Source organism: Cherax quadricarinatus, chromosome 50 (assembly GCF_038502225.1).
Source record: "Cherax quadricarinatus isolate ZL_2023a chromosome 50, ASM3850222v1, whole genome shotgun sequence".
NCBI lineage: Eukaryota > Metazoa > Arthropoda > Malacostraca > Decapoda > Parastacidae > Cherax > Cherax quadricarinatus.
In genome coordinates, this window is record NC_091341.1 from 18849059 (window position 1) to 18871741 (window position 22683).

General features: G+C 38.4%; 1 protein-coding gene across 3 annotated transcripts in view; it reads right to left on the reverse strand.

Annotated features, from left to right (window-relative positions):
• Mer (ezrin/radixin/moesin family protein merlin) overlaps window positions 1–16866 on the reverse strand; it is a 50833-nt gene extending 33967 nt beyond the window's left edge. The window contains exons 1-4 of one of the 3 annotated variants that reach the window (XM_070095454.1): window positions 16768–16866; window positions 9733–9827; window positions 7056–7248; window positions 2980–3102 (exon numbers count right to left, since the gene is read on the reverse strand). In XM_070095454.1, coding sequence (XP_069951555.1) covers window positions 2980–3102; window positions 7056–7067 — 135 coding nt within the window. In that variant the 5' untranslated portion in view covers window positions 7068–7248; window positions 9733–9827; window positions 16768–16866. Of the gene's footprint in view, window positions 1–2979; window positions 3103–7055; window positions 7286–9732; window positions 9828–16767 lie in introns of all 3 variants that reach the window. The other 2 variants (XM_070095452.1, XM_070095453.1) reach the window with 2 other exon arrangements.
• Between the last annotated feature and the right edge of the window lie 5817 nt (window positions 16867–22683).

The following is a 22683-nucleotide window of genomic DNA, read 5'->3' on the forward strand; positions in this document are numbered from 1 at the left end:
TGTTTATTGTAATAAACAACAGTGGTAAACAATAATATGATAATAACTTTAGTGCAGTTATTGTGTTCAATACAGTGAGTTTATATATATATACATTATATACAGTATTGGTCTCTCAGGCCCCAAATGTTAGTAGGAAAAGAAAAAAATTGGAAAAGAAAAAACTACAAAAACTGCTAAATAAAGTAATGCGCGTATGTGGAATTCGTCGATGTTGCCGCCACCACATCATTTTGGACAAACTTCTTGGCACTGTATCTCGGTAAGTACTGATCAGAAATTTTTTTTTTTGTCTTATTACCTTCACAAAAATATGCTCTTTAATTCTGTAAGAAAAAATAATTTTTTTTTTTTTTTTTCAAAATTTCTTGGACACTGGAGCACCACTTCAGATTTTGGCCTTGGACCCTGAAGGGGTTAAAGTTTAACACCATGTACACTAGTTTCTTAAATTACACATTTTCAAGGAGCTATAGTACTTCAAACATGAGGAAATGCACAGCTCGACATTGCTCTACTAGGAATATGCAGTATAAACTGGTGCAAATACAGTGGAACCTCCACTTGTAAGTTTAATCTGTTCTGTGACCTTGCTCACATCTGGATTTGCTTGTTTGCAGAGTCAATTTTCCTCATTTAAATTAATTGAAATGCAATTAATCCATTCCCAGGTCTCTGGAGGCAAGACAAGATACTTCAATATTTCACTAATATCATCTATACACCTTATTAATCTATCATAATTCATCTAATATGACAAAAATTTTAATAACAGAAACATGATATATACACTAGAAGATTATAATAGAAGATTTATTGTAATAATTGTATAATGTCAACCCATTATTAGACTGGCCAGTTGGACACACACTGGACAATGACATCGCTTGTTTACTCTTGAACATCGGCAAAAATCAAACATTTCCGCTACTTTGAGGTCAATTTCAAGCAACTTTTCATCATGAAAGCAATCAAAATTGTATCTATTTCTATCAAATGAGACCGAAAAAATGAGAATACAACCTCAAAAACCATTCAAAAATATACCGCTAAGGGGCGGCTAATGGCTGGGAAGTGAACTCCGTTATTTATGGTCCGATTTCTGTCATTTTTGGTGCATGTTAAGAAGAATCTTTCTATCATACATTGCCCAAGTTTCAATAAGATAGTCCAACAAACAAATAAGATCCAGTTCCCTAGATCAAGAGCAAGAGCCCCTCACCAGTGTCAAGGAACCTCCCTTGAGGCCTGCTCGCTTATGGAAATTCTGCTCGCGTATGGAAACAAAACATCGACTGAGCGACTGCTTGTATTTGGAAAAACGAGCACGTGGATGCGCTCGCAAGTGGAGGTTCCACTGTACTTGTTTTTTCTATTTTTTTACTGTTTTGGTCTCCTCACACTATGTACAAGGAATACTTATAATTTTTTCAATATATAATACTTCTTAAAACATGACAATAATTCACACAGTTTGACTATACTAGGTTATCCTAGGTTAATTACTGATGTTATATACAGTTGACCATTGGTTAACATGGTAGCTACATTCCTGAAATAAACATGTAATTAAAAATAACTGTAAAACGAACTGAAGAACATATGGAGAAAATAGGGTTACATTCTTCCAACATTCCCAAAAATGCCAAAACAATTTTTTTGTAAAACTTTGTAATTCAAGTTTTCTATTCAATACAATATAACCGTCAGTGCTTGTTGATGTAGAACTGTATGGGGAGGGTTGATGTGGTCCTGAGCAAATGCATGACAGGCAGTCCCACAACTATCGCCTGTTTCTACCACAACCACAATCACTTAGTAACATCAATAAAAGTATCACATATTACTGGCCATAAAACATGATTTTTTACTAACTAGACATAACCATAGTAATATCCATCATAATACAAGTGCAAACTATCCCAAAAATATGAAAAGCTATCAAAACAAAGAAAAAACTAAAGGTTGTCACTAATCTCCTGTTGTAACTGTTGAGCTTAAAGGTTGCAATGACCCAAGGGTCTCGGTGTTCATCTCACTGCTGTGAAATTGACTACTAGAATGCTTTTGTAAATAAAAACTATTTAAAATATATTAATAATTTTACCTAAATAAAAAATGCAATATCATCATTTCCTTCCACTGTCAATAATAACAATGAAAGTAAGGAGCAAAGGGCAGGATGAGATGATGTAAACACTGCCAACAACCTCACACATGTCCTTGTTTATCACAAAATATGAGTTTAACAACTAAATTAACAAGTTGTGTATTAAGTAGGTACTATATGAACATTACATCCAGGTTTCCTTCATTTTTTAACCTTAATTATGCAAGTGAAGACAAGCAGAATGCATATTAATAGTGATGTTAGTTTCTCATGGACAGGTTCAGAACCTGTAAAGCCAGTATATGAACATCACCACCAGTATCCTCACATTTAGCCCTGATGATGCAAAGGATATGACAATACTGCATAACTTGACTGGTATGTAGGAAATAGGTAATTTAGTCACATCTGTTAATTAGACCTGTGACTCCCATGATGATAATTTATATATATAAACACTATTACTGTGGTGGACTTATAAACTTCATTTATCATGGTAGTGCCACAAGATCATCCCTTCATTTTCTCTTAATAGTGTAGATTTTAACATTTGTATAAATACACCTAGGGCAAATAAACGACTGTTAGGCACAGGAATGAGTAGTTAGTGAAATTATCGGTTGCCAGCCTTCGTGTATTGTGTATACTGCCTTTTAGCTATTCTCCTCTACATTTACTCCATGCTAAATGGTAAATATGGTATGTTTATATAAAATGTCGCAATTTTTCAACCACATTATGTTGAAAAGGTTAATAGACTGCATGTTAATGTAAAACATACATTTACAAGGACACCATATAATATTACAAATGTTTCAAGGTGTAATATTCAGTGTATTGTTAAATGGAAAGAAAATTATATCTTTCACCTGCAGGAAGAAAAGATGTTGTGTGACCTCCTGCACAAGTTCCTCACTCACATCCTCAGGGTAAAATTTGGCTAAGAATACGAATGGTACAGGGGAGCGGCGAGGAATGTCCTGGTCTTGAACCTGGTAAACAGACTTATCATAAATCCTTATTAAAGATCCCTTTAAAAAATTATGTTAATTTTCAGCTGCCAAACTAACATACAAGTTAAATAGGAACCTTGAAAATTTAATATGTTAAGCAAGCCTCATGTGGATACTGCTGTTCTTCAGCTGTATTCTGTAGTTCAAATATTAAAATTAATATATTTTTGTATTTTCTATACCTATCATATTGTCCATTTCCAGTCAAATTTTTTTTAACATTTATTCAGTAAAAGAAATAAAAAGATTTCCAGGATGACTTGTACAACTGATACACTTTAATGTATTCTCTTCACACTAGTAAAATAAAGGCCTAAACCGTTTTAATGTGCCGAAAAAATGTAACAATTTTTAATGATGGTTGAAAGCAAAATAAAAATATTAATAGTGAATAAAAGTTAAATATAAACCAGAACAACCTACGTGAAGGATAAAAAAATATATCCCATAATATCTTTAAACACAGTTGTAGGTAAAAGACATTTATTAATAAATGACTTGATCAGTGCACAAAAAGGAGTAATACCTGGAGTACACCTGGAGAGGGTTTCAGGAATCAATGTCTCTATGGCTTGGTCTGTGACCAGGCCTTGTGGTAGACCAGGGCCTGATCAACCAGGCTGTTACTGTTGGCCACACATAATCAGACGTACGAACCACAGCCCAGCTGGCCAGGTACCTGTCCAGTGCCTTCTTGAAGGCAGCCAGGGTCTACTGGTAATTCCCCTTATGTATACTGGGAGGCAGTTGAACAGTCTTGGGGCCCCTGACATTTATTGTGTTGTCTCTTTGTGTACTCATGGCCCCCTCCTGCTTTTCATTGGGGGGGGGGGGAGGGATGTTGCACTGTCCGCCAACTCTTTTGCTTTTGTAGGGAATGATTTTCATATGCAAATCTGGTACTAATCCCTCTAGAATTTTACAAGTGTACATTATCGTGTATCTCTCTCGCCTGTGTTCCAGGGAATACAAGTTAAGGAACTTCAACCATTCCCATTAATTTAGGTAACAAGAGTAGTTTAAGATAAAAAAAAAAAAAGCACTACAGGTTTCCCTCAACATTCGCGTTTTCAACTTTCGCGGGCTTCACACATTCGCGAATTCCCAACCGCCAAATCATATTTAAGTTTACCGCCACGAGTCCTTACTACCCTCCCTCCGACCCCTGCAACTGGCAGCCAGCCCTCCCACCACTGTGTGGTGAGTGTTTTGTTTATTTGCTATTAAACTACAGTATAAATAATGTAAACCCATCCATGACTGCATATTAGAATGGCTATTCAGACAGGTATTGGAAGGTGACATGTGTTTACTCATGAACACAGCAAAGAATCAAACATTTCTGCTACTGCTAATAATAATAATATAATAATAATAATAATAATAATAATAATAATAATAATAATAATAATAATAATAATAATAATAATAATAATAAATAAGATAGAATTGAAGAAGGAAATTGTACAAAAATACAAGGGTTGAAGCAGTGGTGGAGGAAGTGGTTGACGCATCCTCAGTGTGGCTTTGTTTATGCTGGAGTATTAGTCTCCGTGCTCTTCCAAACATTTCACAATAATTCATTGTATTTGGTGCTTGTAGATTGAGTGTGACTGGAGTGGTTGAGGCAGTGGTAGAGGCAGTGATAGAGGCAGTGATAGAGGCAGTTATAGAGGCAGTGGTAGAGGCAGTGGTAGAGGCAGTGGTAGAGGCAGCAGGTGAGGCAGTGGTAGAGGCAGTGGTAGAGGCAGTGGTAGAGGCAGTGGTAGAGGCAGTGGTAGAGGCAGTGGTAGAGGCAGTGGTAGAGGCAGTGGGTGAGGCAGTGGGTGAGGCAGTGGGTGAGGCAGTGGGTGAGGCAGTGATAGAGGCAGTGATAGAGGCAGTGATATTTACTAACATATATGTTATAAATAATAATAGTACATTATGAATAACATTTATTATTATTATTATTATTATTATTATTATTATTATTATAAATGTTATTAACATGTACTATTATTATTTATAACATATATGTTAGTAAATACCACTGCCTCACCCACTGCCTCTACCACTACCTCTATCACTGCCTCAACCACTCCAGTCACACTCAATCTACAAGCACCAAATACAATGAATTATTGTGAAATGTTTGGAAGAGCACGGAGACTAATACTCACTCCAGCATAAACAAAGCCACACTGACGATGCGTCAACCACTTCCTCCACCACTGCTTCAACCCTCGTATTTTTGTACAATTTCCTTCTTCAATTCTATCGTATTTATTATTATTATTATTATTATTATTATTATTATTATTATTATTATTAGCAGTAGCACAAATGTTTGATTCTTTGCTGTGTTCAAGAGTAAACACATGATGTCACCTTCCAATACCTGTCCAAACAGCCATTCCAATATGCAGTCATAAATGGGTTGACATTATTTATACTGTAGTTTAATAGCAAATAATAAACAAACAAAACACTCACCACACAGTGGTAGGAGAGCTGACTGCCAGTTGTGGGGGGTCAGAGGGAGGGTAGTAGGGACTCGCAGTGGTGGAGGCTGTGGAATTTAATAACATACATACTTTCACCACACTCGCACATTATCACTGTTATTGCAGAGGTGCTCAGAATACAACAGTTTAGAAGCATACACATATAAAGATACACAACATATCCCTCCAAACTGCCAATATCCCAAACCCCTCCTTTGAAGTACAATGCCTGCACTTTAAAGGAGGGGTTTGGGATATTGGCAGTTTGGAGGGATATGTTGTGTATCTTTATATGTGTATGCTTCTAAACTGTTGTATTCTGAGCACCTCTGCAAAAACAGTGATAATGTGAGAGTGTGGTGAAAGTGTTGAATGATGATGAAAGTATTTTCTTTTTTGGGGATTTTCTTTCTTTTTTGGGTCACCCTGCCTTGGTGGGAGACGGCCGACTTGTTAAAAAAAAAAAAAAAAAAAAAAAAAAAAAAAAAACATGTTATTAAGCCATAACATATGTATTTAGTACAATTTACGACGTTTTCATGTATTTTATGATTGTTCATGGTTCGACAAGTTAAGGAAGCAGTATTGTATTATATTTCCCTACAATATATTGGGGCACCAAACATTCGCAATTTTTCAACATTCGCGAGGCTCTTGATCCCCTAACACTCGTGAATGTTAAGGGAGACCTGTAATGTACCAGGTAGTTGTAGCCCATGTCTTCCATCCAGTTCCATCTCTCTTGTAAATTCCATACCCTTATTTTACAATATGGTATGGTGTGTTTTTTCCCCATCTGTTTTCATGGGGGCAATGGCTGGAGAGAGAGTGGAAGAGTGGGGAGAGCGCCTTCTGCTTTTCTATCCTTGACTCATAAACCTAGACAATACACAACAGTTCTTAATCCAGGAAGTAGTAGATAGTACTTCCCCTGTATGGACTTCCAATTCCTATGCTAACTCTTCCCCACGTAGAAAATGCTGTAATGCTATTTATAGCAAATCATGAAACTAATATTTAGTGACGCAGAGTTGGCATTATAGTACGGCAGAGAAGTGAACAAAATATTGCAGTACCCACTGAATGTAGCTAAACACACAACCCATACATTAGAGAGAGACACCCAGGATAATGTTTCTGTCCAACATGGGCCATTTACAAGTCACACCGAGTTGTAAATGGTCTAAGTCAGACTGAAACGTAGTCCTGGGCTTCTCTCTCCTATGTGCGGGTTGTTTGTGTGTTGTTCCAGTCATTGTATTGTGCCTTGTTCTTTAATGTAGCTAAAATTAAAAAACTTTTACCACTATAAAAGTCAAATTATTTAATCATTTGAAAGCCAGTAATAGCATTAATTAAATCAAAACTAAAATCAAGCATTACGTATTTAACTCTAATAATAATAATAATAATAATAATAATAATAATAATAAAATACATCCTCACCTTTCTCTCCATTTTAAGCCAAGCAAAGTCACCTTTCGAGTCTTCATACTGAAGACCAAAATACCACGTTTCTCTGAGGCCAATTGTCCGGCCCACTAAGTCAAACAGATCGCGACCATTTGCTCGCCAAGGCAAATTAAACTCCAATTCAGCATCTAGCGTCACAATCTTCACTGGAAATGATTTGGCACTTCTGCCCCGGAAGAAATTCCTTAAGGGCATTGTGAGAGCTATCAAAGAGAACAGCAATCAGCATATTATTAATTTTATAAAAAAGTACTAAATCCATTCAATATCAATCAGGAGGCTAAAAAAAAAAAAAAAAAAGATCAGCACTCATATACTGTATTAGTCTTTCCATTTTCTTTTAAGTTTGCAGTGAATATAGACATTTGATTATACAATTATTTATGAATCCATGTACATTTGCTTATGAGCATTTTATACATCAATTATTTCTGCACTGTTCACTGATTAGCCACTTACATTAAACATGAACAAATCATGAAATTATGAGGAATAAGAACTATCACACAATGAAAAACCTTAAAAAGAAAAATCTCAATTAATCTCAGACATATGGTGTATACAGTCTCTGGTCAACATATTGCATTAAGACTGGGTTGTATGAGTTGTGTTAGTTTCATACTTAAACGTACATGACCTATCAAGAAGGGAATTTGAAAAATACAAGTCATATGATTATGACCCATGACAAGTGATTTTCTCTGACAAGTAAATTAGCCATCAAATGAGAAGAGTAATTATGAAACATTTACAGCATTTTATTCATTAAAAAATGTTAATCTTTGCTCATGTTAGTCTTTACTCATGAATTATGCCAGGAAGAAAGTAGTTTCTCCAGCACAATTCATGGAACCTAGCCACCTCCTCCCACCACTGCAAAAAAAAAAGGTAACCTCCTTATTTAAAATCAGTTTTATTTTAATGTGAAATATTATTATTTTTTTATTATTATCACACTGGCCGATTCCCACCAAGGCAGGGTGGCCTGAAAAAGAAAAACTTTCACCATCATTCACTCCATCACTGTCTTGCCAGAAGGGTGCTTTACACTACAGTTTTTAAACTGCAACATTAACACCCCTCCTTCAGAGTGCAGGCACTGTACTTCCCATCTCCACGACTCAAGTCCGGCCTGCCGGTTTCCCTGAACCCCTTCATAAATGTTACTTTGCTCACACTCCAACAGCACGTCAAGTATTAAAAACCATTTGTCTCCATTCACTCCTATCAAACACGCTCACGCATGCCTGCTGGAAGTCCAAGCCCCTTGCACACAAAACCTCCTTTACCCCCTCCCTCCAACCTTTCCTAGGCCGACCCCTACCCCGCCTTCCTTCCACTACAGACTGATACACTCTTGAAGTCGTTCTGTTTTGCTCCATTCTCTCTACATGTCTGAACCACCTCAACAACCCTTCCTCAGCCCTCTGGACAACAGTTTTGGTAATCCCACACCTCCTCCTAACTTCCAAACTACGAATTCTCTGCATTATATTCACACCACACATTGCCCTCAGACATGACATCTCCACTGCCTCCAGCTTTCTCCTCGCTGCAACATTCATGACCCATGCTTCACACCCATATAAGAGCGTTGGTAAAACTATACTCTCATACGTTCCCCTCTTTGCCTCCAAGGACAAAGTTCTTTGTCTCCACAGACTCCTAAGTGCACCACTCACCCTTTTCCCCTCATCAATTCTATGATTCACCTCATCTTTCATAGACCCATCTGCTGACACGTCCACTCCCAAATATCTGAATACATTCACCTCCTCCATACTCTCTCCCTCCAATCTGATATTCAATCTTTCATCACCTAATCTTTTTGTTATCCTCATTACCTTACTCTTTCCTGTATTCACTTTTATTTTTCTTCTTTTGCACACCCTACCAAATTCATCCACCAATCTCTGCAGCTTCTCTTCAGAATCTCCCAAGAGCACAGTGTCATCAGCAAAGAGCAACTGTGACAACTCCCACTTTAGGTGTGATTCTTTATCTTTTAACTCCACGCCTCTTGTCAAGACCCTCGCATTTACTTCTCTTACAACCCCATCTATAAATATATTAAACAACCACGGTGACATCACACATCCTTGTCTAAGGCCTACTTTTACTGGGAAATAATTTCCCTCTTTCCTACATACTCTAACTTCGGCCTCACTATCCTCATAAAAACTCTTCACTGCTTTCAGTAACCTACCTCCTACACTATACACCTGCAACATCTGCCACATTGCCTCCCTATCCACCCTGTCATATGCCTTTTCCAAATCCATAAATGCCACAAAGACCACTTTAGCCTTATCTAAATACTGTTCACTTATATGTTTCACTGTAAACACCTGGTCCACACATCCCCTACCTTTCCTAAAGCCTCCTTGTTCATCTGCTATCCTATCCTCCGTCTTACCTATCCTATTCTCCGTCTTCTTACTTAATGTGAAATGAGAATTAATAATATATTCATATGGAACTGTTCAACCTGCAGGGTCATACAGAGCTATGTGTAACCTATCTCCACTGTAACCTCAATGAAATATCATGAAATATTCTTTGATTCTTTCCTCTCATTAGACCTGATTGAAAATAATGAAATAAAGTGAATGCTAAGTTAAAGTTCCTTTTATAGGCAGACAGTGCTTACCTACTGAGGCAGAAAAGACCCTAAGTTTGGCTCTTATAACATGCCATGAAGAAGATGCCTGGTCATCATGGTACTCAGCATTAAAAAAAAAAAATCTGAAAAACAAACTGTACATTAACCAAAATAAAACGGTAAGATTTGTCCTAGACATAAGTGCCAGAGAATATATAAGCCAAGATGAACAGCAATAGTTATGAAAAACTTAAACAAAAATGCTAACAAATTGTGTCCAGATTATCTTGCCTCAATTTTGAAAAGTTAGAAACCAAAAGTACCATGGTACTATACCAATAAAAGAAAATTTTTGTAGTACCCACTGTATGAAGCCAGGCATTAAATACCATTTTCTATTCATCTATAAAATTTTTAATGGATTTCCTAATCATGTCAAAGCCAGTATTATAAGAGCATAAATTAATGAAAAAGTTATAGTATAATGAATTAATCATGTCCATGATTAATGACTAGATACAAAACTACACTGGATTTATATATTTTTTTTTTTTTTCAACAAGTCGGCCGTCTCCCACCGAGGCAGGGTGACCCAAAAAAGAAAGAAAATCCCCAAAAATAAAATACTTTCATCATCATTCAACACTTTCACCACACTCACACATTATCACTGCTTTTGCAGAGGTGCTCAGAATACAACAGTTTAGAAGCATATACGTATAAAGATACACAACATATCCCTCCAAACTGCCAATATCCCAAACCCCTCCTTTAAAGTGCAGGCATTGTACTTCCCATTTCCAGGACTCAAGTCTGACTATATGAAAATAACCGGTTTCCCTGAATCCCTTCACTAAATATTACCCTGCTCACACTCCAACAGATCGTCAGGTCCCAAGTATCATTCGTCTCCATTCACTCCTATCTAACACGCTCATGCACGCTTGCTGGAAGTCCAAGCCCCTTGCCCACAAAACCTCCTTTACTCCCTCTTTCCAACCCTTTCGAGGACGACCCCTACCCCTCCTTCCTTCCCCTATAGATTTATATGCTTTCCATGTCATTCTACTTTGATCCATTCTCTCTAAATGACCAAACCACCTCAACAACCCCTCTTCTGCCCTCTGACTAATGCTTTTATTAACTCCACACCTTCTCCTAATTTCCACACTCCGAATTTTCTGCATAATATTTACACCACACATTGCCCTTAGACAGGACATCTCCACTGCCTCCAACCTTCTCCTCGCTGCTGCATTTACCACCCAAGCTTCACATCCATATAAGAGTGTTGGTACTACTATACTTTCATACATTCCCTTCTTTGCCTCCATAGATAACGTTTTTTGACTCCACATATACCTCAATGCACCACTCACCTTTTTTCCCTCATCAATTCTATGATTAACCTCATCCTTCATAAATCCATCCGCCGACACGTCAACTCCCAAGTATCTGAAAACATTCACTTCTTCCATACTCCTCCTCCCCAATTTGATATCCAATTTTTCTTTATCTAAATCATTTGATACCCTCATCACCTTACTCTTTTCTATGTTCACTCTCAACTTTCTACCTTTACACACATTCTCAAACTCATCCACTAACCTTTGCAATTTTTCTTTAGAATCTCCCATAAGCACAGTATCATCAGCAAAAAGTAACTGTGTCATTTCCCATTTTGAATTTGATTCCCCATAATTTAATCCCACCCCTCTCCCGAACACCCTAGCATTTACTTCTTTTACAACCCCATCTATAAATATATTAAACAACCATGGTGACATTACACATCCCTGTCTAAGACCTACTTTTACCGGGAAGTATTCTCCCTCCCTTCTACATACCCTAACCTGAGCCTCACTATCCTCATAAAAGCTCTTTACAGCATTTAGTAACTTACCACCTATTCCATATACTTGCAACATCTGCCACATTGCTCCTCTATCCACTCTATCATATGCCTTTTCTAAATCCATAAATGCAATAAAAACTTCCCTACCTTTATCTAAATACTGTTCACATATATGCTTCAATGTGAACACTTGATCTACACATCCCCTACCCACTCTGAAGCCTCCCTGCTCATCCGCAATCCTACATTCTGTCTTACCTCTAATTCTTTCAATTATAACCCTACCGTATACTTTTCCTGGTATACTCAGTAAACTTATTCCTCTATAATTTTTACAATCTCTTTTGTCCCCTTTCCCTTTATATAAAGGGACTATACATGCTCTCCGCCAATCCCTAGGTACCTTCCCCTCTTTCATACATTTATTAAACAAAAGTACCAACCACTCTAACACTATATCCCCCATGCTTTTAACATTTCTGTCATGATCCCATCAGTTCCAGCTGCTTTACCCCCTTTCATTCTACGTAATGCCTCACATACCTCCACCACACTTACATTCTGCTCTTCTGCACTCCTAAAAGATGGTATACCTCCCTGGCCAGTGCATGAAATTACCGCCTCCCTTTCTTCCTCAACATTTAAAAGTTCCTCAAAATATTCTCGCCATCTACCTAATACCTCCCTCTCCCCATCTACTAACTCCCCTACTCTGTTTTTAACTGACAAATCCATACTTTCCCTAGGCTTTCTTAACTTGTTTAACTCACTCCAAAATTTTTTCTTATTTTCATTAAAATTTCTTGACAGTGCCTCTCCCACTCTTTCATCTGCTCTCCTTTTGCACTCTCTCACCACTCTCTTCACCTTTCTTTTACTCTCCATATACTCTGCTCTTCTTATAACACTTCTGCTTTGTAAAAACCTCTCGTAAGCTACCTTTTTCTCTTTTATCACACCCATTACTTCATCATTCCACCAATCACTCCTCTTTCCTCCTGCCCCCACCCTCCTATAACCACAAATTTTTGCCCCACATTCTAATACTGCATTTTTAAAACTATTCCAACCCTCTTCAACCCCCCCACTACTCATCTTTGCACTAGCCCACCTTTCTGCCAATAGTCGCTTATATCTTGCCCGAACTTCCCCCTCCCTTAGTTTATACACTTTAACCTCCCTCTTACTTGTTGCCACCTTCCTCTTTTCCCATCTACCTCTTACTCTAACTGTAGCTACAACTAAATAATGATCCGATATATACGTTGCCCCTCTATAAACATGTACATCCTGGAGCCTACCCATCAACCTTTTATCCACTAATACATAATCTAACAAACTACTTTCATTACGTGCTACATCATACCTTGTATATTTATTTATCCTCTTTTTCATAAAATATGTATTACTTATTACCAAATTTCTTTCTACACATAGCTCAATTAAAGGCTCACCATTTACATTTACCCCTGGCACCCCAAATTTACCTACTACTCCCTCCATAACATTTTTACCCACTTTAGCATTGAAATCCCCAACCACCATTACTCTCACACTTGATTCAAAACTCCCCACGCATTCACTCAACATTTCCCAGAATCTCTCTCTCTCCTCTACACTTCTCTCTTCTCCAGGTGCATACACGCTTACTATAACCCACTTTTCACATCCAATCTTTATTTTACTCCACATAATCCTTGAATTTATACATTTGTAGTCCCTCTTTTCCTGCCATAGCTTATCCTTCAACATTATTGCTACTCCTTCTTTAGCTCTAACTCTATTTGAAACCCCTGACCTAATCCCATTTATTCCTCTCCATTGAAACTCTCCCACCCCCTTCAGCTTTGTTTCACTTAAAGCCAGGACATCCAGTTTCTTCTCATTCATAACATCCACAATCATCTCTTTCTTATCATTTGCACAACATCCATGCACATTCAGACTTCCCACTTTGACAATTTTCTTCTTCTTATTCTTTTTAGTAATCTTTACAGGAAAAGGGGTTACTAGCCCATTGTTCCCGGCATTTTAGTTGACTTTTACAACACACATGGCTTACGGAGGAAAGATTCTTATTCCATTTCCCCATGGATATAAAAGGAAAAGTAATAAGACCAAGAACTATTAAGATAAAATCAAAGAAAACTCAGATGAGTGTGTATAAATAAACATGTACATGTATGTGTAGTGTGACCTAAGTGTAAGTAGAGGTAGCAAGACATGCCTGTAATCTTGCATATTTATGAGACAGACGAAAGACACCAGCAATCCTACCATCATGTAAAACAATTACAGGCTTTCGTTTTACACTCACTTGGCAGGACGGTAGTACCTCCCTGGGTGGTATCAAAATCAATGTGATGCCTACTAGGGAAGGCGAACACAGCTTTGTAATACCAACAGTATCCAGCCAGGCAGTACAAACTCTATACATGTATATCTAAGCCAGTAAAGGCATCAATTAATTCAATACTGAAGAAACACCTGTTGCCCATGTTCACCTAGGAGCAAGTAAATATCCTGGAATTAGTCAAATGTTATGGGTCACATCCTAGGAAGGAATGTAATGACCTCTATCGATATAAGCCACATTGCTTGACATGTTATCCTGGGTTATAAACTAACTGGTTAACAATCTAAATAAAGTCTTCTTCAAATATAATTTCTTGTGTACATATTGTGTAATCATCTTCACATAAAATACCTGTACTGTATAACATATACCTGGAGTATAACATATACCTGGCTTAGTCTGAGATCAGGCCTCGTGGTGGATCAGGGTCTGATCAGCCAGGCTGTTACTGCTGGCTTCAAGCACACTGACGTACTAACCACAGCCCGGCTGGTCATTACCTGACCAGCCGGCCTGTCCAGTGCCTTCTTGAAGACGGCCAGGGGTCTATTGGTAATCCACCTTATGTATACTGGGAGGCAGTTTAACAGTCTTGGGCCCCTGACACTTATTGTGTTGTCTCTCAGTGCACTTGTGGTGTCCCTGCTTTTCAGTGGGGGAATGTTGCATCCCCTGCCGAGTCTTTTGCTTTCATAGGGAGTGATTTTCTTGTGCAAGTTTGGTACTAATCCCTCTAGGATTTCGAAGTGTATATTATCATGTATCTCTCTCACCTGCATTCTAGGGAATACAAATCAAGGGACTTCAACTGTTCCCAGTAATTTAGGTGCTTTATCATACTTATGTGTGCAGTGAAAATTCTTTCTAAACTCTCCAGGTCAGCAATTTCTCCTGCCCTGAAGTGAGCAGTTAGCGTACAGCAGTATTCCAGCCTAGAGAGAACAAGTGACTTGAAGAGAATCATGGGCTTGCATCCCTAGCTTTGAAGGTTCTCATTATTCATCCTATCATTTTCCTAGCAGATGCAGTAGATACATTGAAGGTGAGATCCTCTGGCATTAAAGAGCGAAGAACATATATATACTCTGTTATCCTGTAATTTTAACACTTACAATGAATACTGGTTGCCTCACTTATGTTCCCAAGTCACTGATCGGTCAGAAATCTCACATTTTCCTTCTAGCAAGGAGTATTCCTGTACATGTACGTATATGAATTTAGTAAAACTTTCAGCAAATGCTTGTAAACATAGTACAATAAAATAATTTATTTTATATTTTATAATTAACAATATTTTGCCTATTTTTTTCCCAGATTATTACTAATGTAAATTAACAAAAACTTAAGTACAGAAAAACAAGTACCACATCAGTATCATGAGATAAAGAATAAATATATCAATGTACATTGATATTAAAAAATTACTATATAAATTAATATATTTTGTTGGATAACACTTCACTGTATTTTTACAAGTTACCAAATCTTCAGCCTGGATAATTCACCAATGCTGGCAACTTGGAAATTCAGTGACTTTTCTGGATACCCTTACATTTTGTATGACTTAGGTGTCCCGTAGCTCGATCGCTAGTGCACTCAGCTCGCACACTGAGGTCCAGGGTTCAAATCTCCTCTGGTACAGCTGGAAAACATTACTGACATGTTTCCATAAGACACCTGCTGCCCCTGTCCCTGCCCCTGTTCACCCATCAGTTTAAAATGGGTACCTGGGTGTTAGTTGACTGGTGTGGGTCGCATTTTGTGACAAAACTGACCCGATTTGCCCAAAATACTCAGCATAACAAGTGGCTTTCTATATAGTAGTATGTCATTGATGTCAGGTAGGCCTGTATACCATGTACATGTACTTGTAGTAAATTAAGATATTAGTATTATATTAGTATATTATCACTTAATGAACAGCCTGGTTAATCAGGTCCTGATCCACCATGAGGCCTGGTCACAGACTGGGCCGCAGGGGCGTTGATCCCTGGAACTCTCCCCAGGTATACAAATGGTATATAAAGAAGAGAAAGAAGACCATAATGGAAACATAATAGCTACTACTGTATTTGGCGTTGCCAATAAGTAAGATTTATGTTAAATTTACGGACAGTGTTACAGACTGCAGTGCTAAGTTTCTAGTGTTAACACAATAAGCACTTAATTATTATAGGTTTAGGTTATATTTTCATTAGCTAAGCTTGCTTACATATTTACTTACCACTTTATGCCTATAAGCTAATACTGAAGCCAATACAGGAATTGCCAAGAAATTAACACATTTGCAAAACAACTGTAAACAATCTGAATAAAAGAATAAAGAATTAATATGAATACTAAAAGAATGCAGGCACTTGGGACAAGCTCTTCTCATTTCATCGTGCAAAAACTATAAATTTCTGCAGAATTAGTTGTAAAACCTTAACATTGATAATTTTCAGGTATATACCGCCTCAGTTTTATTAAAATTAGGGGGCACTAAAGCTTAAGCCTCATTGAGCCATGGGTCTCGGGGAGTCTGGTGAAAAAAATACGTAGCCCAAACCTGGGTGGGAATTATAAAGAAAACAAAGTTTTCTTTGCAAAGAGAAACGTCAACAAGTTCCCAATTAGGTGTGGTGGATTCCCTTGCTTAAATCCCTGCAGAGTCAGAAACCTCATTCTACACCTCGGTCAAAACATCATCATCCTGTTCCGAAAGACTAAAGGAGCAGTGTATGGCGTCCCGACCAACTGCCCAGCAGCGGGCAGTATTTGACGAGGGGAAGGAAACACGGGAAATCAGACAATGATATTAAGGGTAGGTGGGGTAGAGCGAAATATCCACACTCCACCAGAACGTTGCAAAAATCTACCTCTCATTACTTACCTGGTGATGGTAGTTTAGGTCAGAACAACCTCCATAACGACCCCTCGTCCTCGCGATGGTTTGTTTACTAGAGTGACCAGGGCGGCGACACTCACTCGCTCACACATCTGCAACAGGTTGATTTATTTCAACTATATCATCCTTTGTGTTCCCATCAATATATCTCACCGAATCATAATAAAATAGTACTTATAATATATTTTAATATACTTTTCGTTTATTTCTTTCCATTTCTGTTTCTTAAGAAAACTGATGACCGCGCCTATCATAAAAACAAAAAAACGAATGTTTTCCATTAATAATTTAAGGTTTCATTTACTATGTACTATTAAACAGATTACGGAATGTATATAAGCTACATATATAATAAGCTGATTCAAACTTTTTAACATATTTGGTTTTCACGATCACAAATGATATAATGATATCTAGGGAAATGCCCGAAATGTTTTGCATAAATATGGACTGTTTCATGTAAGAAATAACTAATGTAAATGTATCTCTGCAACACAAATGTGTCTTCTTGGAAAACAAACTCTTTCATCATTGTTGTATAATATTGACAATTTTATTTCTACAAGTACATGTACAAGGTATACAGTCCTAGCTGACATCAATGACATACTACTATATAGAAATCCACTTGTTATGCTGAGCATTTCGGGCAAATTAGGTCAGTTTTGTCGTAGGATGCGACCCACACCAGTCGATTAACACCCAGGTACCTATTTTATACTGATGGGTGACCATGGACAGCGGGTGTCTTATGGAAACACGTCCCTAATGTTTTCCAGCCGTACCGGAGATTCGAACTCCAGATCTCGGTGTGTGAGCTGAGTGCGTCATTGTTGCTGTCGTCGTCGTCATCGTCGTTGACGCTGTCATTATCGTTTTTCTGTCGTCGTCGTTGTTATTGTTGTCATTGTTTTTTGCTATTGTTGTCATTGTTTTTTGCTATTGTTGTCATTATTTTTGTTATTGTTCTCTCTGTTGTAAAAACAATATGGAAGAACAACTCTAAAACAAGTCAGTCAAGTAAAACATTTTCCTGAAAAGTTGTAAGTGGAGTAGCCATGTGAGGGCATTGAAGGTAGGCGTAACAGAGCAACGACTCCCCTCATGTGGGTGTTAGAGATCTCTGTACTCTCCCTATGTAAACCCTCTAGGGAAATGCCTTGTGAAATGAAGTGGCCACCCCAACCCCAGCCAGGGGTCGAGAGTACACCATATGATGGAAATAAGGGGCAGAAAGCCCCTTAGTATACAGAGCATTTAGGGAAAACTTAAACCTATATTATTTATTTATTTATTTGAACATGGTACAGAGAAGTACAAGGAATACAATTTTTAAAGTGCAGCATGCCAAAGCCCCTTGTATGCAGAGCATTATGGGCAGGCTTAAAATTAACTTAAGATTAACTAAGCAATGATATTGTGGAAAATTGCATTTATCTGAATGTAACTAATTATGTGCATAACAGTAAATGATAACAAAGATAATTATTATTTATCAATGTTACATAGACAAGTAGGAATTTGGGACACCTAGGTCGCAAAAAAATGTCCCCCTTCGATACCTACCACTGTCATAACCACAAGTTGCTCTGGACCTATTAATTAAATGAAATATACATACACCAGGAATACTGGTAAATATATAAATTTGTGGACTGTATATTAAAAATAATAAATGGTTATATATATACACAATTACAGAACAGAAGGAAAATATATCTTAATATCACTCACCAATTTGACTGGAGATTAATGTGTATCATACTCAGAAAACCTCACTCTAACTAAATCTATGAAAATAATGCTGGCCAGAATTACACACAAATCTAGAGAGCTTATCTGAGGTTCCTGGAGCTGTCTTGTCCAGTCGTCTGATATCTCAAGTTATGCAGGAATGCACATCCACCAATTTCGCCTCCTATTTGAGAGGTGTCAACACAATTTTAACCTCTAGAGCACGAAAAATTCTTCCCATTACACCAACGTTTGTACAAAATTCAAAACCAAGATGGCGAGTCTCGTCTGTGCAGACGCAGGCTTTCCGTTTTCTGTGACATAAATATTATTAAATACAGTATGGCCATCTATTTACATATAAATACCGAATTTCTGGAAAATATATGCAGTATTTTCCACAGATATATTCAGTGGTACAAAAATTATTGTAAAACAGATAACAATTTAATACAAATGAGTATTACAAAGACAGGTCATATGGTCATTTACTGTGTTGCTGTGTAATCAGTAGAACGGAGTATTCTGTTAGGTAATGAAGTTAAATAGTAACAAAGTTTGATTGGGTCACAGGTTGACATTTATGAGATACAATAATGAGATACAATAATGAGATACATATATGAGATACAATTTATGTGATACAATTATTCAGTATTTATTTAGTTGTGGGTAAGTGATTTTTGAGAAGAGACTTGAATTTATAAACAGACAGTGTTTCTTTTATATTCACAGGTAATGAATTCCAGATTTTAGGGCCTTTTATGTGCATTGAGTTTTTGCATAGCGTGAGATGGACACGAGGAACATCAAAGAGTGATCTGTGCCTTGTGTTATGGTCATGTGTTCTGTTGAGGTTGGTAAGGAGATGTTTGAGGGGAGGGTTTATGTCAGAGTTCAGTGTTCTATGTATGTAATAGGTGCAGTAATAAGTATGGATGTTTTGTATTGTGAGTAGGTTTAGAGCTTTGAATATTGGTGGAGTGTGCTGCCTGTAGTGGGAATTTGTTATCATTCTGACTGCAGCCTTTTGTTGGGTGATTAGTGGTCTGAGATGGTTTATTGTTGTTGAGCCCCATGCTCAAATTCCATAGGTGAGATAGGGGTAAATAAGTGAGTGATATAGGGCCAGGAGGGCTGACTGTGGAACATAGTACCGTATCTTCGATAGTATGCCTACTATCGATTGCTACTAATTGATTGCTTATATATATTCTGTTTTTAGGTTGTAATAATAAATTTAAGAATTACAAGAACACACGAGAATTGAATACATGCTATATAAAATTTATCAAGTTTAATTCTTTTAAGGATTACAGGTTGGTTGGTGATTACAGTATACTTGGAGGGGGTTTCAAGGGTCAACGCCCCACGGCCCGGTCCGTGACCAGTCTCATGGTAGATCAGGGCCTGATCAACCAGGCTGTTACCGCTGGCCGCACATAAACCAACGTACGAACTACAGCTCGGCTGTAGTTCGTACGTCGGTGCCTGTCCAGAGCCTTCTTGAAGGCAGCCAGGGGTCTATTGGTAACCCCCGTTTTGCGTGCTGGGAGGCAGTTGAACAATCTTGGGCCCCTGATATTTACTGTGTTGTCTCTTAGCGTACTCGTGGCGCCCCTGCTTTTCATTTGGGAGATGTTGCATCTCCTATCGTAGGGAGTGATTTTCGTGTGCAGATTTGGGATGTGGAAAATACTGTATATATTTTCCGGAAATACAGTATTTTATATGTAAACTGATGGCCTATATTGTAGGTAATAAAAATTAATTTGTAAATAAATAAAGAGCCAGCGATGGGTGAGCGTCGCTGGGGGAGAGACGCCATTGTTTTCAATGTGGTACAAGCACGCTAATGAAATGTGCATAAATTTCGTCGCTCTGGAAGTTAAATTGTGTTTCAAACTTCCCAAATAGGAGCCGAAATTGTTGGAATTGCAGTCCTGCATAACATGAGAAATCAGGCGACTGGACAGGACTCCGTAATTAGATGGAAACAGCTAAGTCATGTCTGTATGTTGAAATTCTGGCCAGTATTTTCTCCATATTTTAGGCAGGGGGTTCTGTACGTGACACAGTTATCTCCAGACTAATTGGTGAGTGGTATTAAGATAAATAAATAAATAAATAAAATTCTCCTTCTGTTACATAAATGTGTATATGGAGTTTACCTGGAGAGAGTTCCGGAGGTCAACGCCCCCGCGGCCCGGTCTGTGACCAGGCCTCCTGGTGGATCAGAGCCTGATCAACCAGGCTGTTACTGTTGGCTGCACGCAAACCACCGTACGAGCCACAGCCCGGCTGGTCAGGAACCGACTTTAGGTGCTTGTCCAGTGCCAGCTTGAAGACTGCCAGGGGTCTGTTGGTAATCCCCCTTATGTATGCTGGGAGGCAGTTGAACAGTCTCGGGCCCCTGACACTTATTGTATGGTCTCTTAACGTGCTAGTGACACCCCTGCTTTTCATTGGGGGGATGTTGCATCGTCTGCCAAGTCTTTTGCTTTCGTAGTGAGTGATTTTCGTGTGCAAGTTCGGTACTAGTCCCTCTAGGATTTTCCTGGTGTATATAATCATGTATTTCTCCCGCCTGCGTTCCAGGGAATACAGGTTCAGGAACCTCAAGTGCTCCCAGTAATTGAGGTGTTTTATCTCCGTTATGCGCGCCGTGAAGGTTCTCTGTACATTTTCTAGGTCAGCAATTTCACCTGCCTTGAAAGGTGCTGTTAGTGTGCAGCAATATTCCAGCCTAGATAGAACAAGTGACTTGAAGAGTGTCATCATGGGCTTGGCCTCCCTAGTTTTGAAGGTTCTCATTATCCATCCTGTCATTTTTGTAGCAGATGCGATTGATACAATGTTATGGTCCTTGAAGGTGAGATCCTCCGATATGATCACTCCCAGGTCTTTGACGTTAGTGTTTCGCTCTATTTTGTGGCCAGAATTTGTTTTGTACTCTGATGACGATTTAATTTCCACGTGTTTGCCATATCTGAGTAATTGAAATTTCTCATCGTTAAACATATTGTTTTCTGCAGCCCACTGAAAGATTTGGTTGATGTCCACCTGGAGCCTTGCAGTGTCTGCAATGGAAGACACTGTCATGCAGATTCGGGTGCCATCTGCAAAGGAAGACACGGTGCTGTGGCTGACATCCTTGTCTATGTCAAATATGAGGATGAGGAGCAAGATGGGAGCAAGTACTGTGCCTTGTGGAACAGAGCTTTTCACCGTAGCTGCCGCGGACTTTACTCTGTTGACTACTACTCTCTGTGTTCTGTTAGTGAGGAAATTATAGATCCATCGACCAACTTTTCCTGTTATTCCTTTAGCACGCATTTTGTGCGCTATTACGCCATGGTCACACTTGTCGAAGGCTTTTGCAAAGTCTGTATATATTACATCTGCATTCTTTTTGTCTTCTAGTGCATCTAGGACCTTGTCGTAGTGATCCAGTAGTTGAGACAGACAGGAGTGACCTGTTCTAAACCCATGTTGCCCTGGGTTGTGTAATTGATGGGTTTCTAGATGGGTGGTGAGCTTGTTTCTTAGGACCCTTTCAAAGATTTTTATGATATGGGATGTTAGTGCTATCGGTCTGTAGTTCTTTGCTGTTGCTTTACTGCCCCCTTTGTGGAGTGGGGCTATGTCTATTGTTTTTAGTAACTGTGGGACGACCCCCGTGTCCATGCTCCCTCTCCATAGGATGGTAAAAGCTCGTGATAGGGGCTTCTTGCAGTTCTTGATGAACACGGAGTTCCATGAGTCTGGCCCTGGGGCAGAGTGCATGGGCATGTCATTTATCGCCTGTTCGAAGTCATTTGGCGTCAGGATAACATCAGATAGGCTTGTTAACCAAATTCTGTGGCTCTCTCATAAAAAATTCATTTTGATCTTCGACTCTCAGTCTGGTTAGCGGCTTGCTAAAAACTGAGTCATATTGGGACTTACAGTAGCTCACTCATTTCCTTGCTGTCATCTGTGTAGGACCCATCTTGTTTAAGTAGGGGCCCAATACTGGACGTTGTTCTCGACTTTGATTTGGCATAGAAGAAGTACTTTGTGTTTCTTTCGATTTCATTTATGGCTTTTAGTTCTTCCCGCGATTCCTGACTCCTATAAGATTCCTCTAGCTTAAGTTCGATGCTTGCTATTTCTCTGACCAGTGTC